The following is an 18,541-nucleotide window of genomic DNA, read 5'->3' as shown; positions in this document are numbered from 1 at the left end:
ATCTATCTATCTATCTATCTATCTATCTATCTATCTATCTATCTATCTATCTATCTATCTATCTATCTATCTATCTATCTATCTATCTATCTATCTACATACATACATATTCAGAAATACCAGTTCAATGTGTACACTGTTTACTCATGTGTACACTGTTTACTCACTTTATATGGGTTTCTAATCATTGCCTCTCTACTGAATTCCCTCTGGTGACTCCTTTCAAAGGTAATACATGCATTTAAATATTTTAACTCCAGGTTTTGAAATTCTTCAGAACACTGAAAGCAGGCTGGGACTACAATCAATCATCCTTAGAACATATCAATCATAGCACCCTGCCCATTCTTCAAAACAGAAGTCCTTGTGTTTACACTCAAGCATTATCTTTAGAGACTCATGTTCTTGATAGCGTTTACTTAGAAGAAACTCTGGCACGTACAGCTGTTCTACTGAACAACAGACTAGCTGCAGAGGCAGGTCTAAAAAACAAGTTCACGGCCAAAGATGCCACATAATTACTTCAACTAATTTTGCCCTCTCTTCCATGTAATTATCAAAAGCACTGATTTTTTTTCCCCAAGACCAAGGTACAGTGGCTAGAAAACAGGGTGTACATGAGTCTTCAGGTGGTTATAAAAAAAACCCTGTTTTGTCAAGCAGTCTCTGTCACATTTGACACATTTGAGGGGTGTCGAGTGGTCTCTGTCACATTTTCCTTCCCATTTGAGAAGGCCAGTATGAAGGCAGAGTCTTGGAAGTCTCTGATGGTCAGATGACACATGGATTTCTACCCAGCTTGACTTTAAAAATCAAGCTGATGATTTGAGATTCCACAAGGGTATCTGGCAATCAGGCAACGTCCACGGTGAGCTTGGGATGAGCCTGCGCCAACTGGGCAATCTGGGACTGAGACCTGCCACCAGGGATAACTGGTGCTACCAAGCTGTTAATGGCTTCCTGTTTAGTCCAGTGGTGGGCAGAGGTTTCATTCAGTGCCCTGACAGTGATCCCATGCATGTCCCGCACGAGTGGCATCAGTCCGGAGACCTCCTGATTAGTGGGATTATGTCTCAGATGGTTTATGTCCCTGTCAAATATTCTTTCCAAATGCATCCTTCGAAGGACTTTTTTTATGCTTCTCGGTAAGGAGACCTTTTGTGATCATGATTGGAAATCTCGCCAACTCTTCTTTAGAATGTATGGGGGATTCACAAATCGAAATAATGCCTACGGAGATAGGTAGCACTAAGAAATCATTAGCAGTACTATTAGAGAGCAAAACTGAACATTTCAGTATTTGAGGTAGCACACCTAGGGCTGGACTAATCTGTGGCATTAAAGGAAGGAATAAGGAAGGAGTATATCTTCTTCCTCTTCCTCTTCCTCTTCCTCTTCCTCTTCCTCTTCCTCTTCTTTATCCATTTAGTCGTGTCCGACTCTTGGATACTCTCCTCCACGCTTTCCTGTTTGCCACAACTTCTTTCAATTGGCTGATGTTCATGCCCATTTCCCTCTGAATGGTTTCCAGCCAACAAGTCATTGGCCTACCCCATTTTCCATTTACCACTGACCATTCTGAGTAGCATCTCTTTTTCCAGTGGATTTGACCTGCAGGAGTGTATAAACAAGAAAAAAGCAGATGCCTGAATTGGGACAGAAAAAATGCTATTCAGATTTTGGCAAGCAACAAAGAAATCAGTCTCTGCTTTTCTCTGTCCTGGGGTACCAAAGAAACCATTCACTGTGGTGTGGTTTCAGGCGAACACAGACCTTCCTGCATTACAGAAGATAGAGAGGGAAGAGACAATATTGGGGAAAGCACAGCTTATTCCACAGACCCTTCACTTAACTGTACCCATCCTTCAGAAAACCAAAAGCTGACAGGTGCTATATTTCTGGTATTTACAAGAACTGGAGAAAGAACTTTCCCTCACATCCTTCCTAATCCTCACCTAATACTTTCAGCCTCTAAATATTCAAGCTCTTAAAAAAATTACAGTACTCTGGACAGAAAAAGGGAGCTTAAGGTCTGGAGATATATCTGCCTGCCACAGTAAGCCTTGTGGCATACTACACACACACACACAAACACACACCAAACATTATGGAATATTTTTGAATGTGCATTACAGTTTTCTCTTTGGTGGTTTGTGAGGCCAGGAGGTAAAATGGGATGAGCTGAGAAAGAAGTTTCCGCTGTCTTCATGGCAAATTTGATTCTGGCAGGAGGTTGGACTTGATGGCCCTTGTGGGCTCTTCCAACTCTATGATTCTATGATTCTTCATAATCAGGAATATTGGCTGCTGATGCTAGATGGTCATGACTGCTTAAAAATGAAAACAAAATGCTTTTGTTCACTGTTGACTGACGTGAAATCCTTCGATCTTGTGTGGGAGAAGGAAAAAGTATTCTGGACTTTATGGCAGAAACATCATCTCCCTACCTACCTTTGCATTTTTTTTTTAGATTTCTGAACTGTTTAGGTTTAGGGACAGAATGGGATCATGAAGAATGGGTTTTTCTTGTTCCCGAAAGCATTTAGAAGGAATTTTTGGCTGTGATGACCTGAACAGCTTAGCTAAGGGGGAAAACATTGCACCAGCCAAGATGTATTTTTATTAGCATAAATCAGTGATGGCAAACCTTTTCGAGACCGAGTGCCCAAATTGCAACCCAAAACTCACCTATTTATCGCAAAGTGCCAACACAGCAATTTAACCTGAATGCTGAGGTTTTAGTTTAGAAAAAATGGTTGGCTTGGGAGTAAGCTTGATGAAGCAACTGTGCAACGCTTCAGATGAGTGAATCACAACCCTAGGAGGGTTTATTCAGAAGCAAGGCCCATTGCCAGCAACCGAGCTTATTCCCAGGTAAAGGATCGTGCCCAGGCTAGCCTAGATGTGTGTGTGGGGGAGTGATTTTCCGCCCCCCCCCACGATGAACTCTGTGCACGTGTGCCCACAGAAAGGGCTCTGAGAGCCACCTCTGGCACCCGTGCCATAGGTTCGCCATCACTGGCACAAATCCACTTGGACACTGATTGACGAACGAGAAAGCACAGAGAATAGTAATGTTGCCTGGAATTCCATTATCCTGCCCAAATCTAGCATCATGGGGAAGGGTGGTATCTAAATTAAACAAAATAAATGAAGAAATATCTAAATATCTGAAGGCTGGTCTTCATTTTTTCTATTATAAAGTTCAGTGGGTTTTTTGGGGGGTGGGTAATAAATGACGATCTAGAAAGAGAGGCTAAGAGAACTCTTCTCTCAGTATTTTTTTAGTTTCTCAAACCATTGATGCAACAGAAGCACAGACTTCAATAAAATAATCTTTAAGTGGAAGGCCAAAAGAAATACTGAGAGCCCAAAAGCAGCAGAACTGAGATAAGAGTATTTTAGGCCCTGACAAAAGTCTTTGTGAACGCGTGTGAAACACTATTTTGCAGCATGGTGACAAAGTTCTACCAGCACAGCCTTGCCTTGGCATTTGCCATAAGGAGATCAATGAAAGTCCTAGGATCTTGTCAAAGCGTCACTCTCGGGTTCAACATCTACTTACAGTCTACTATTACGAAGGAAGATGACTATATCGTACCGCATCTGGACTTGGCTTTTCAAATCTTCCTCCGATTAGTTCCTAACTACAAGTGTTCAGCCTCCAAAAAACTACTTGCTGTTGTGGGAGGAGACTAGACTTAAGCGATACCTCCATTTTATATTTCTACACGCCTTAAGTCTCTACAAGATTCCAAGAGGTAGGATTTCCTTGCTTTTCCCAAGTTGCAAAGTACTATTCTCTGTTTATTCCCTTTCTAATACCAGCTTTCTGTCTCCTCTCAGAAACAGGATGAAGGATGACTAGATGTTCTATAGAATTTATAGAGATATAAAACTTAGATTGTCCTCAGGGGGAATAGGGGAAACAAGAAGAGAAGGAGACACTTTGCCCACTTGACTTTTTTTTTTTTACAGAAATGTCCATATGGCCAATTTGCAGAATAGCTGTTGACTCACAATTTGGCTGATTAAAAACATAAGAACATAAGAAGAGGCAGCCTTGCTGGATCAGGCCGGAGTCCATCTAGTCCCATGACTCTGCTGCTCGCAGTGGCTCCACCAGGTGCCCTTTGGGAGCTCTCATGCATAAGGTATTGACCAGGGTATTGTCACCTTTGTAAATCGGGACCACTGTGACAGGGGAGGGAAACGTGGAGCGCCCCAGAAGGCAAGTGTGCTCCTGCAGCTGCGTGCGTGGGAAGGCTGCTGCACTGCCTCTCCAAAAAATGCGGAGACGGTTCAAAAAACAGAATTGTTTTACAAGTGGGACTGTCCCGGCCAAAAGCGGGACGCCTGAGTCACCATACTCGATGCAGGATGCTTGAAAGCAATGGCCTTCTGCTGCTGCTGCTCCCGGAGCCACCTGGGCCGCTAAGGCATTTGGCAGTCTCAGATCCAAGAAGGATCAAGTATTGGGAGCCATAGATCTGGACTTTTTTCTCTTCCATAAATCTATCCAAGCCCCTTTTAAAGCTATCCAGGTTAGTGGCCATCACCACCTCCTGTGGTAGCATATTCCAAACACCAATCACGCGTTGCACTTTTTATTAGTCCTAATTCTTCCCCCCCAGCATTTTCAATGTATGCCCCTTTGGTTTTAGTATTGTTTTTTAGTATTACAGTCTGGATTTGAGAGTGACTGGTTAAAGGAGAGGCTAGTACACAAGCTCAGACAGTCCTTCCAACCTTCCTATAAGAATATCTCTACATTGCTTTTGTAGTTCCTGTTTGGGTCATGTGCTACAGAGCTGAGGAAGTTTTCCCAGCTTCCTCTTACCGACTGGCATACCGAAGTAACCCCATCAGAATATAGGGGATTATCTGGCTACTTCAAGCATTTTTTTGGGTGGGAGATGGATTGGACTGTTTGTGGTGGATGACTTACAGTGGAGAACATTTCATAACCATGATGAAACTGTTGCTTCCCAACATGGCATATGCCCGGCTTTCATAGAGAACAAATAGGCCAAAATAGAGCTACCTTAATGGGGTGGACTGAAATAACTAGCATGCTCTCAAAATGTGTCAACTTTTCAGAATTCGAGTAGAGTCAGTGTGGTATATATTGTCTATGGGATAATCGGACCATGGCAGACATTATTGATCAATATAATACAAGCCCTGTATGATGACTATAAAGGAACTTACATCAATGGGGAAAAAAAAGGTGTGGATTTTACAACCAGCCATATTGATTTTGCTGTATCACGAATTGAGAGGCACTTAAAGAAGCTGGACTTTTCTATGGCTCCATTTCCTTGACACCATTCACTCGCAGGAGCTTCCCGGAGTTTGAGAAATTTCTCCACACTGTAAAACCTGGCCACGGACATTATTAAAAGATGGTTTTTTCAAAGCCTTCTGGGAAACAAGCATTTGAGTCGCGTGTTGCCAGATTCTTCCGATTACAGTTTGAGCTGTACTGGGAAAGGAGAAGCTGGACAGCTCTTCCTAGTCCTGTTTTTGAAATGCGCATGACTGGCCATAGCTATGGCTGTCTGCTAATGTCACAGTCTTGGCTGTGGCGCATGCTCTGCAGGCCCCTTGTACCTGAATCTTCAATCCAATTGCCGATCAGTCTTCGAGGAGAATGCAGAAATACTGAATTCCCACGCATCCTCAACCTTGGCAGGTAACATCTTCCCGCTTAGAGATCCATTGTGCGCTTACCCTTGTGTGTTGTTCCGGTGTCTGACACCCAGGCATTTAGTTAGCATCAAGAGGTGGGATTCAGCAGGTTCGCTTCCCACTTCGGCAGAACCGGGTTGTTAAAATAAGAACATAAGAACATAAGAACTAGCATGCTGGATCATCAGACCAGAGTCCATCTAGTCCAGCTCTCTGCTACTGCGCGGTGGCCCACCAGGTGCCTTTGGGAGCTCACATGCAGGATGTAAAGCAATGGCCTTAAGAACATAAGAATTAGCCTGCTGGATCAGACCCGAGTCCATCTAGTCCAGCTTCCTCTACTACTCGCAGTGGCCCACCCAGGTGCCTTTGGGGAGCTCACATGCTTGTGCTTGTAAACAAACCAGTTTTATTTGAATCCCACCACAGGAACTGGTTGTTAAATTATCTGAATCCCACCACTTGCTAGCATCCTCCTGGAAAACCCCTCTGCAGCTGCTGGTCTGGGGGGGTAGGGACTAAAAGTCGCGTCGCGGATAGGGGTTATTTTTTAATGTTGTTGTTGTTGTTGTAATTGTTATATTTTATTTTATGATATTTTTTTATTGCAGAGTTTTTATGGGAGCAGCAGTGGGCGTGGTGGTTTAAGAGCAGGTGCTATTCTGATCTGGAGGAAATCGGGGTTTGATTCCCAGCTCATGTCAGCCTGAGCTGTGGGAGGCTTTATCTGGGAATTCAGATTAGCCTGTGCACTCCCACACCACGCCCAGCTGGGTGACCTTGGGCTAGTCCCAGCTTCACCGAGGAGCTCTCTCAGCCCCACCCACCTCACAGGGTGTTCGTTGTGAGGGGAGAAGGGCAGGGAGATTGGCAGCCCCTTGAGTCTCCTTCTACCACAGGAGAGAAAGATGGGATATGAATCCAAACCCTTCTTCTTCTTCTTCTTTTAACCTGCATAAACTACCTAGAGGCATGTAGGTATGAGGCAGGGGTATAAATATTTTATAAAAAAATGAATGAACAAAAATTTAAAAATGTGTGTCTGAGCAAAGAGGGATAACTTTCTAGCCGGGAATAGGGTTCTTTGAAGACTTTGTGTTTTGGTATTATTACAGTCAAATCCAAAGCAGGGGGAAGTCTCACAATACTAAAAAGCCGAGGGGGCTTTACACTGGAATACACTGAAAATGCTGGGGAAGGAATTAAGACCCATTCAGACACATCCCAAAATGTTATGTGTCTCACCGAAAGCATACAGATAATTTTATGCCCCCTAAAAAATCAATAGAACTAAAAATTTTACCTAATTTTAAGAGTATTTACCAACCCTATCCCAGGATATTTTGTTCATGGGGAAAATGCCTCGGTCACTGTTGTCCCTCCATTTCTTTTCATGTTTAAGCTCCAATCGATTTCTCCCAAGGCATTTCATTTAACAATTCAGCTGGAGAAACCTGGTCTTTGGATGAGAAATAGGGAATGGGAACTGGATTTGGACATCACTTAACATCGTCACCTTTCCCAACAATTCCCTCATTAGAATGAAAGTTGGGAGGATGGATCCCAAAGCTCTTGACAGGAAGGAAGTCACCCTTCGTGAGGATTTACTTGTGTGGCATAAGGCGTTTAACCAGGTATGGATTTCCAATGTACCAGGTACCTAACATAAGAACATAAGAACATGAGAACCAGCCAGCTGGACTGTGACCAGAGTCCATCTAGAAGTCCAGCTCTCTTGCTACTGCGCAGTGGCTCCACCAGGTGCTCTCGGGAGCTCACATGCAGGAGGTGAAAGCAATGGCCTTCTGCTGCTGCTGCTGCTCCTGAGCCCCTGGTCTGCTAAGGCATTTGCAATCTCAGATCAAGGAGGATCAAGATTGGCAGCCATAGATCGACTTCTCCTCCATAAATCTGTCCAAGCCCTTTTTAAAGCTATCCAGGTTAGTGGCCATCACCACCTCCTGTGGCAGAATATCCCAGTATGGATTTCCAATATTGGATATTTTGTAGAATTGGACACTCCTAGCATATCTAGATAAAGCAATGTGGAAAAAACCCCAAACAATATTTATATCTCTAGGTACTGTTAATGGCTGCTGCAGGTCAGAGTTCACATGTTAACAGGAGTCCTTTTAGTGTCACAGATGAGCTGCTTCTTTATCCCTGAATAGGGACTGTGGTGGATCATTGCTGTTTTGAACTACAGGTTCCATTCCCCCCACCCACCACCCGCACTCTCTCTCTCTCTCTCTCTCTCTCTCTCCATCTCTCTCTCTCTCTCTCTCTCAGGTAATGGCTGCCACCACCTGACCTTGGTAGGAATTCTCCTACTGGGGAGGGTTAGCACACACACACACCTCACTCCCCAGCTTCTTTTTTAATTCTGAGTCCTTGCTTTTGTGTCTCTCCTTTTCCCACTCCAGATCTCACAGAGTTCCCACTATCTGGGAGACCTTGCCTGCTCCTTGGGATAGCACATGGATAAGATGGCTACCTCCCCCAGACCTCTGGCAAGAGCTCTGCCCTTTGTAGGTCCCAGCCAGAGAGACTTTTCTCCTGGCTCCTAAGAGTTTTAGCAATTTCTTTCTCTACCCACAGTCCAAGACAGCCTCACTGCGATATATACTTTCTTCTTTTTTATGGTTTAATCCATCCTAACACTTTGTCCTTTAGTCATAATCCCCACTTCTTGCAATGTGAGCTCTAGTCCTCAAAAGTTCAACTCCAGATCAATCTATTAGACTTTAAGGTGTTGCAAGTCTTCTTTTTCTGAAGGTGATGCCTGTTTCGAGATGTAGTGGCTCCTGTCAGCCCGGTTCTCAGAAAAGAAAGAAAGAAGGGGAGCAATTTTGCTGCTACGAATGCGCTTCTTGCCCTGAAGGGCAGATTTCGATTCAGAAAGGTAAGTGACTGCGACTCAGAGCTCAAACTATTATTTCAATTTAATAATTCTCCCAGCCTGGTCCTCTTCTCAAAACAGACACCTTGTGAGATCGGTGGGGGCTGAGACAATTCTGAGACAACTGTAACTGATCCCAGGTCTCCCAGCAAGCTTCGGGTGCAAAAGTGGGGATCAAACCAGGATCTCCAGACTAGAGTCCACCACTGTTAATCATTACACCATGCTGTCTGTAGATTGGGGCTTGTTGGTAGAACATACACTTGTCCTGTATGAAGAACACTCCAGTGCAGTTACTGACATCTGCATTCAAAATGGTATCAAGCAATATGGTTGGGGAAATGTATATTTACATATAACTGGCGTACTTTTCTTAGGTGATTTTCCTAAAGTGTAACTAGTTGGGGGGATATGGCATGAATAAACTCTCACGTATCAAAGGGAGTCAACAGAATTAGGCCTTAATTACCTGCAAATTGACTCTAAGTTCATAACTTTCTTTTTTTTTCAGACATGGATGACTGTTCCGCATGTCCAGAAGATCAGTATCCCAGCCAGGACCAAGACCGATGTATTCCCAAGATGATCACTTTTCTCTCCTATAAAGAACCAATGGGGATCGGGTTGGCTTCAGCGGCTGTTTCTTTGTCCCTGATCACAGTGTTGACATTAAGAACTTTTATTAAGCACAAAGAGACGCCCATTGTCAAAGCGCCAACAACCAGCGTGGTCACCTACGCTTCTTCTGGTCTCTCTCCTGCTTTGCTTCCTCTGGTCCGTGCCTCTTCCTTAAAGCACCAAGCAAGCTGACCTGCTTCCTCCCGGCCAATCTGCTTTCTCGCATTACTTTCTCCACGGTCGCTTCTTGTGTTTTGGCCAAAACCGGCCACGGTGGTTCTAGCATTCTTCCATGGCCACTCGCCAGGGTCCAGCATGAGGAAATGGCTAGGGAAAACTCTGACCAACTCTCTCGCCCCTCTCCTGTTCCATGATCCAAACCCGTATCTGTGCCACGCGGGCTAGGAACGCACTTCGCTCCCAGATTTGGACAATAAGATCAATGACTGAAGAGATAGTAGCGCAGTGTAAACGGCGGGTCTGTTGTGATGTTTGCTACATTGTCCTGGGCTATATGGGGCTTTTGTTCTTCATAAGCTTCCTGGTATGCCTGGCCAGGAAGTTGCCCGACAGCTCTTTAACGAGGCCAAGCTCAACACCTTCAGCATGCTGATGTTTCGCAGCGCTTGGCTATGTTTCCTTCCAACGTACTTCAGCACTAAAGTGCTGGAAATATATATATGGTGGCTATGGAGATCTCTCTCCATCTTGGCCTCTTGGTGCTGGGGTTGCTATACTGTATCTTTTTCCCCAAATGCCAAGCATTATAGTTCTTGAGACCCGGGATGAACCAAAGAGAGCAAGTGCTAACAAGAAAATATGAATGAACCAAGTTATCTCGTGATGTTCTCCTGTGGAACAAAGACAATTGGTCTTGCTGGGGACATTATTTAGATGAGAATGTCGACACGGGCTTCGGTTTTTCTATTCAGCCAGGGCCTTTACTGCCCTGGCCTCATTCCTGGTGGAATGCTTTTCTACCATCTGCTGTGCACCTGTGGGACCCGCAGGAGTTCCTGTGAGGGCCTCCAAGTCCTAGAAGTTATTCCACCGGGCCTTTGGGGATGCCAGCCGAAGACTCCTTGCCCCCTCTGTAGCCCCCCCATGACAGTTTTTTTTTACATCTTCAGCATTTCTCAGTTCGATCACTGATACCATCCATTTTTTGGCAATGCTGGCCCCCCTGGCCTTTGGGTTGGCTACCATCTGTGCATGCATTTGGGCATGTCTTTTTATTTGTACTCTCTGGAATTGTTGCTATAATGTATTTTAATGGTTTTAATGTTTTTATCGCTATATTGTATTTTATGAGACCTTATATTGCATTTGTTTTATGTCTCATTGTACACGGCCCAGAGCCCTTCGGAGGTTGGCTTATCTATTAAGCCAAATAATAATAATAATAATAATAATAATAATAATAATAATAATAATAATAATAATAATAATAATAATAATAATAATAATTATAATAATAATAATAATAATAATAATAATAATAATAATAATAATAATAATAATAATAATAATTACTATTATTATTATTATTATTACATACACAATATTATAATATTATTATTATTATTATTATTATTATTATTATTACATAATTTAAGGATTGAACTACAAAGACTCTATAATAAACCAGTACAGGTGGTCCCAGTGGTAATCGGCACACTGGGTGCCGTGCCAAAAGATCTTGAACGGCACTTTAAAACAATTGGCGCCGATTAAAATCACCATATGTCAGCTGTAAAAGGCCACCCTACTACTGCTTGCATTATTTCGTCAGATACATCACATAGTCCTAAATGCTTGGGAAGTGTCCCGGACGTGTGATGTAATACAAAAATCCAGCATATTGATCTTGTTTTGTTGTGTATAACTGTTTTATAATAATAATAATAATAATAATAATAATAATAATAATAATAATAATAATAATAATAATAATAATAATAATAATAATAATAATAATAATGATGATGATGATGATGATGATGATGATGATGATGATGATGATGATGGATGATGATGATGATGATGATGATGATGATGATGATGATGATGATGATGACGACGGATGACATGATAAAATGTAGCAAATGGATGTTTAAAAGAAATAAATACAAGAAATAGTCTAGGACTTTCTTTGCAGCCTAATCCACAGCACAAGGAGTCCAGGAAGGGTACTGCTGCTGTGCTTCCATCTCCACCTCCAGGAGTGGCTTCTTTTCATAGTGAGGGAAGGTCAGATAACTGAAATCTAACAACCAGAGGATGAAAAAGACCCTAGAATCCAGAGCAATAGCATTCAGCTAAGGCCTGTTGCCTTACTCCAGGGATGGGGAGGGCAGGAGCAAAGTTGGGATGCATGTGAGGAGGGAGGGATCTTTGCAAGTGACGCCACATTAGGAGGTGTACCCCTCATGGATCTCACTCCACCTGCAACACCCGCCTTTAGGGTTATAAATCCTGGCAAATGTGCAGGCGGGATGGGGGAGATGTGCAGATGGAGGGGCGCTGTGCCACCCACTATACCTGACCCAAAAAAAGCTGCCGCTGACCACCCAGCCCTGCCCTCACCAGAAAGCTGTGCCACATGGCTAGGGATCGCTCTGTGGGTGGGTCAGGTGGTGGTTTCAATCATATTCTAGGGACTTCCACTGCCCTCCCTCATGTTCTAATGTAGCTATCCTTGGACCATCCACACTGCATTATTTGTGGCATAAGCCCATTACCCCTGTGGGGAATTTTGGCTGGCTAGGGTTTGGACTTCCTACACTGTTGTCTTTGGACTTGCTATGGACATATAGTTTATGATGTTTTTGGGCCATTGTATTTAATCATGCTGCTATATGAGAGTGATTCACGGGGCACCAAGCACTTGTGAAGCTTACTTTAGTTGGAAGAAACGAAACTCATGGGGCAGCCAGACGCTGAGTTTTTCGGGTGGTTTGGGAAAACAGTGGCCCCACCAAGGAGATAAGGAATTAGCAGAAGCTCGCAAACACAGATAGAGGTAAAAAAAAAGAGAAACCAGTAGTTGTTATAGAAACCTTTTACGCGGGTGTTTTTGACTTAAGTTTCAACAAATATGGGAAACGCAAGGTGTGGCTTAAAGGTGGGATGAGATGACCAGGTCTGTACATCTTCTTGACTCGAAACCAATGGTCAGAAGACAAGGAGGGATGTTTGTAAGAGGGTATAAAATTATGTTACGCAAGCAACAGCCCCTTGAACCTCCCTCCCTGTTTCTACCAGAGGAGAGTTCCCTCTTCAGCACAGAATTGAATGAAAGCAATAAATGTCTGACCGCTCGAGAAGCTTATGGATGGTTATTTTTGTAACCGGTCAGAGCTTTTGCTCTGTGGACAGGGCCTTGCCATGTACCTATCAGACTTCCTATGCTGCACAGAATCCCCCTGGAGGTGGTGCGGTGGTGCTGCAGTGACGCTGCGTACCACTGCCCAAGTTATCAGGTTTGGGTTGTTAAGCAAATGTTCCCACTGATTTGTCCTGAGTAGGTGATGAGTAAAAGATCTGCTCATGGTTGCTCTGTATGACCCCCTGCTCATACTTGTTGTCTGTTATCAAGATGCCAGCCCCAATTTCAGGTTGGTGCTTGCTGGGCACCAGATAGTAGTGCATTTTGTAGTATTTCATTACTATTTATGATGCGGCTGGCCTCCACTCGGGCCAGGGCCTTCATGGCTCTGGCCCCTGCTTGGTGGAACACTCTCCCTCCAGCTGTCCCGGTCCTGCGGGATCTGGGTGATTTCCACAGGGCCTGCAAGACTGAGTTGTTCCACCGGGCTTTTGGAGAAACCAGCCGCTGAGTGTGCCCCCTCCCCTATATCATCGGGACCCGTTACTGGGATATATGGGTCCTTAATACTATCAGGACCCGCTACCTCTCCCTCCCCCTCCTAGGAGGAATAGGTTTTAGGTGGGAGGCCATCTTAGGACAACTGTTGTTTTATTATATTTCTGGAAGTATTATATTATGTTTTTATCTGTGATTTTATGTTGTACACTGCCCAGAGCCCTTCGGGGATGGGGCGCTATATTAAATAAAATAAATAAATAAAATAAAATAAATAAATATTCATTGCATGTCGATTACTGAAACTGAGTACTGCTGTTAGCTGCTCCGAGCTTCTGTGGCAGAGGGAAGTGGGCTAGAAATCAAAACAATAAATTAAAAAAATGTTATTGATTGATTTATTCATTCATGTTTTCATCCTGCCCTAACCAAAAAAGATAAGGTTAGCCCCCTTCCCCCCAAATAAGTACAATGGATTGGGAGCTCAAAGAAACAGGAAAAAGTAGTATGAGGCTGTATCTAAACAAGTGATTTCAACTATGTGCACAAAACATGAAACCTGTAATTTAATGCATAAACAAATACAAAATGGGACGCAATAGTGCATGTAAAATAAAATAACACACATTGCCCAATACAATAAAACTGACTGACAATTTTTTTTATCTACTAGCTTGTAACCATAATTAGCACAACCATATCTAGCTCACACTGTAGAAGGCCTAAAAAAAATCACAAGAACTTGCAAAATAACCATGGTCGTTTCCCCACCTACCATCGACCCCCCTTCGCTGTGTGCTACTCTCAGCGTGCGTCTTTTCTGGCGCGCTCCTGGGCTTCCCCATGTGGGGTCATTTTGAGGAGTGCCAGGAATGACCCGCGCTGAGGGGGCGCGAGAGCAGCAGCGTCGGGGCGGCTGGGTTGTCGCCGCCCCTGTAGTGGGGAGTGCCGCGGGACCCCGCGCTACTTGGCAAGAGTAGCGGCTAGCAGATGGTAAGTGGGGAAACTAATCTAATGCTAGCTGACTTGCAGTGGATTTTCCTGGCTGTGGTGTGAAATTCGGAGCAAAAAGGCCATACAACCCAAAAAACCAACAACAGCCAATTGATTGGGTCTGTGAAAGCCTCCTCTAAATTTAACAAAATGTATTGGAATCAATTAAATACTTCTTATATAAAAAAAAGCAGATTTCAAGTAGTTTCATCTCTGGGTATCTATGGTTCAAATAACAACAGTAGTGTAAGTGCAAAGTGACAATAACACATGCATTTTTTTTTATGCTTGAATTGGTGGGAAAGTCTAAGTCCTTGCAGTCTGGCACCAAAAAAAATGCCTGGACCAACTTCTTCGCATCAGATTCTGAATGAATTTCTACTATCCCACTATGGAGGCAAGAGGAGCTTTAGAGAATATTTTTTCTATGTCCCTGCTGCCAACCAGAAGCAAATCTGGTAGAGGTAATTATCTCCTTCTGGGATGATTCAAATCACAGTAATTTGAACATGTGGCTAAAACTCCAGAAGGGGACAGAAATCAATGAGAGTTATTAGACAGGCAAAGTCTTTACAGGTGGAATTGTTGGAATAAAAAAATTATTGGGCTAAATGGAAGTCAAACATTATATTCAATAAATACAAAGCTTGGGGGAAACATAGGCAGAAAAAATCCATAACCATGTTCCCCCAGAGTAAAATACACACAAAAATTACTGCTTATAATGTCTCACAGTAACCTTTCCTTTGCATTCTAACAGTGGTAGATTCTGATTTCATTCATTCATAATTAGGAAAACACTCAAACATTTGATTGGCATGTCTAAACACAAAGAACTTAACAGAGACCTGCTTTGGTCTTAAATAAACAAAGAATGACAGTACCCCTTATCTTTGTCTGGTCTTTGTAAACCAGATATTCTGGAAACATCCGCTTGCAGTAACTCTCCAGCCAACCATGACCTATGAACTCTTGCCTTGCTGGATTGGCGATCCTTTCCGGCTTTCAATGCTTTCATACAGACACAATATATTCTATTTTAAAACTAGTGTACTCCGCCACGCGTTGCTGTGGCTAAACGTGGAGGCGTAATGCTCCCCGTATGCAGGTCATTCGGGGAGGTCTGGAGGGCGCTGTGGAAGTGGGAAGGCCTGGGGCCAGCTGGTTTTGTGTGGAGGGGGGCAGGTGGGGCCTAGGGTCACTGGCGCTGTTGCTGCAGGGATTCCCACTTACCACTTGCTGTGGGGCAGTGGGGTGACATGGTATGAGTGTAAAACAGTGAAGGTCTGCTGGAACTGCAACTCCATGCAGCCTGCAGAGTAGCTCACTTTCCCTGGAGAAAATGAATGCTTTTAGGGAGTTGGGTTTTATGGAAGAACATCTCATTGATATCCCTCTCTACTGGGCAAAGACCCAGTAGTGGCTTAGGAGTGTATGTGAGGAGGCTAAGAGCTCATGTATCTAATCTGGAGGAACCGGGTTTGATTCCCTCAGCTTCTGTCGCCTGAGCTGTGTGGGAGGCTTATCTGGGGAATTCAGATTAGCCTGTACACTCCCACACATGCCAGCTGGGTGACCTTTGCTAGTCACAGCTTCTCGGAGCTCTCTTAGCCTAACACCCACCTCAGAGGGTGCTTGTTGTGGAGGGGGGGAAAGGGCAAGTAGATTGTCAACCCCTTTGAGTCTCCTGCAGGAGAGAAAGGGGGGATATAAATCCAAACCTCCTCCTCCCTCCCTCCTCCTCCTCCTCCCTCCTCCTCCTTCCCTCCTCCCTCCTCCTCCTCCTCTTCTTCTTCTTCTTCTTCTTCTTCTTCTTCTTCTTCTTTCTCTTCTTCTTCTTCTTCTTCTTCCCTGGCACGCTTCATTGTGAAAAAGGGCTGCTAGGCAAACGGAATATATGGGAACCTGCCAGGCCCTACCCAAAGGATGATACCTGTAAAAAGTCATCCCCTGATTCCTGAGGTGTTATCTGGGGGGGAGGGGGCACCTCTTCCTTAAGCTTGTGAAACTCCACTGGGAGGGTGGCTGGCAACCTCCCGGTGGGCCTTACCTGCTGCTGGAAGCCCAATTCATTTCCACCTTGCAGAGTACATGAGTTTGTGTGGCTCCTAGGGAGAGGTTTGGGTATCTGGCAGCACACATCCCCGCTTGCTCAAATCTTCCCTTCCTCAGGAGCCTGAACCTCCTGGGCTGCTTTTCTCCCTTGAAGGTGGCAATCAGTGTTGGTCCAGAGGGCCAGCAGTCAGCTGGAGGGCGATCTTCGGGGCATCCCCTGCACAGTGCATGGCAGGACAAGAGCTGAGCTGGGTGGGCTGGCGCCTCTTTGGTGGGCTCCAGGGAAGCGCTGGGTGGGGGGAGGGAGGATGGGGCCAGACGGGCGGCAGCATGGATGGGTCGGGTGCCACTGGAGGCGGTGATGGAGTGTGCAAAGGGAGTGCGGGCATGGCTCATGCTGGTGGGCAAGCCGTGGGCCGGGAAGCCTCCGGGGTGGCCGCTGTTGGAGAGCTTCTCGCATCGGGCCTGTTCGGGCGCAGGAGGTGGCGGTGAAGGCGGCAGTGGGGGTGAGGTGTGGGGTGGGGGCTAAGCTGGGCGCTATGAGTGGGGCTGAGGTTGGGGGGAGTCTGTGTGCAGGCCATGGATGGAAGAGCAGGAGGCTGCTTGAGGGGAGAGAGACCGGGTCCCAGGGGCGTGGCTCAGCCGGGCCAGCAGGAGCGGAAAGGTGGGTGGCTCACAGCTGCTGGGCAGTGAAATGAGGGGGAGTGGATGGGGTAGGTGCTGCTAGAGATTGCTCACCAGTGATAAGTTGGGCATGTGCACATTGTGAGGTGGAGGGGGGGAGGGTGGTGGTGGGCCGTGGGCAAGCTTCTGCCTTACGGGTGGTGGAGTGCATTTGAATGTGAGCGGTGGGCACGCACAGCCGTGTTTTGGTGGAAATTTGAGATTTGTGCATGGCACAGGAGTGGTCTCTGGCCAGTGGGGGGGAAGGAGCTAAGAATATGGAAGGAGGCATGCTTGGATGGTGCATGTGAACATTTCACGCCGCTTTGGTCCAACTATCATTGGGAGGTGACCTGTTACCAACAAACTCACGGTCAGCTTTTTATATATACAGATGGATCGCTGCTACTTGGCTTTTACAAATCCAACATATTCGAATCCTTGTCTTACAAAATAGAACTGCACATTGTTAAGTGGAACTAAAACAATCTGAAAGTTCCACAACTGTTCCACAGAACTGTCTCTCCGATAGCTAACTTCCTCCCCTGAATTTTCTTTCAGAGTATTTCCATCCCGAAAAGCATTTGAGAATGAAAGCGTAAGAAAACATTTTCCTCTTTCTTCTGATAAGCTAGGCCTGGATCATGTTACATTCCCTAACCTTTATTCCTTAACCTTCCTTTCTCTTTGTGTTTCTTTTATTTTGATTTATCTGGCTTTGAGAGCAGGTGTAACAATGGCCTGGGGCTTCAATATGCCACCCTTTTGAATCATTGTAAGTCTGTCCACACTGTATCTATCCCTCTCCAGGATCAGGTCTGTCCACACTGTAAAAACCTGCGGAGACTCTTGCCTCACATTATACTTGACTGTCCGAGATATGGCCCTGCACGGCCTCTCCGCTCGCTGGAGGCCAATTTATTAGTGGTCCCTGGCTCCCCAATGATGCGGCTGGCCTCCACGCTGGCCAGGGCCTTTACAGCCTGCTGGCCCTCGCCTGGTGGAACACCCTTCCTCCAGTTGTTCTGGTTCTGCGGGACCTTAGTGAGTTCCGCAGGGCCTGCAAGATGGAGTTGTTCCAAGAGGGCCTTTGGAGGGACCAGCTAAAGGAATGGTGCCTCCCCCCCCAGCTGGCTCTCTTTACATCTGGGCCTATCATCTTTTGGGATCTTTAAGGTCCCCCCCTTTCCTGGGGAGGATTTTAAAAACGGGGTTGGTCGGATCGCCTTTTATTACTGTTATCGCTGTTTTAAAGGTTTTAGTAAATTATTTATACCTATTTTATAAGTTGTACATCACCTAGAGCCCCTCGGGGATGGGGCGGTATAAAAGCTCCAAACAATAAATAAACAAGTAAGTACGCAAGTAAGTAAGTAAGTAAGTAAGGCAAGTAAGTGCAAGTAAGTAAGCAAGTAAGTAAATAAATAAATAAATAAATAAATAAATATGTGGGTATTAGGGAATCTCTCTCCTGGGTGGGTCTAGGACAAATCTGAAAGAGACTCTGACAACTCTGTTGTGGAGCTTTTGTTAAATAACACAGAGGTCAGGTCTTTGATAAAGTAGCAACATTTCTTTTACAAGTGACAGAATCTTCTAAGGAACGTCCAATGCTAGATACAGCTTTATCTGTCTGTGCTTTGGATCGCAATTGATTTGTACTTCAGAAATGTCTGTAAAGCTCTTGAGCCTATTTTAATATGCCTAATAAAGGTTGTTGTACTGTGTAAGTCTGTATGGTCCCATGGGGGAATTTCTTGTGGTGGTGGGTTTGTATTTTCTGCCTCCCTGCCCCA

The 18,541-nt window shown here is 44.9% G+C and overlaps 1 protein-coding gene across 1 annotated transcript in view; it reads left to right on the top strand.

The window, feature by feature from the left end:
• Window positions 1-16,443: 16,443 nt before the first annotated feature.
• LOC125444357 (vomeronasal type-2 receptor 26-like) overlaps window positions 16,444-18,541 on the top strand; it is a 13,332-nt gene continuing 11,234 nt past the window's right edge. The window contains exons 1-2 of the mRNA XM_048516767.1: window positions 16,444-16,588; window positions 17,307-17,343. Coding sequence (XP_048372724.1) covers window positions 16,444-16,588; window positions 17,307-17,343 — 182 coding nt within the window. The remainder of the gene's footprint in view (window positions 16,589-17,306; window positions 17,344-18,541) is intronic.

Source organism: Sphaerodactylus townsendi, linkage group LG15 (assembly GCF_021028975.2).
Source record: "Sphaerodactylus townsendi isolate TG3544 linkage group LG15, MPM_Stown_v2.3, whole genome shotgun sequence".
Classification (NCBI taxonomy): domain Eukaryota; kingdom Metazoa; phylum Chordata; class Lepidosauria; order Squamata; family Sphaerodactylidae; genus Sphaerodactylus; species Sphaerodactylus townsendi.
The sequence above is the reverse complement of the archived record's forward strand: the minus strand, read 5'-3'. Positions and strand labels throughout refer to the sequence as shown.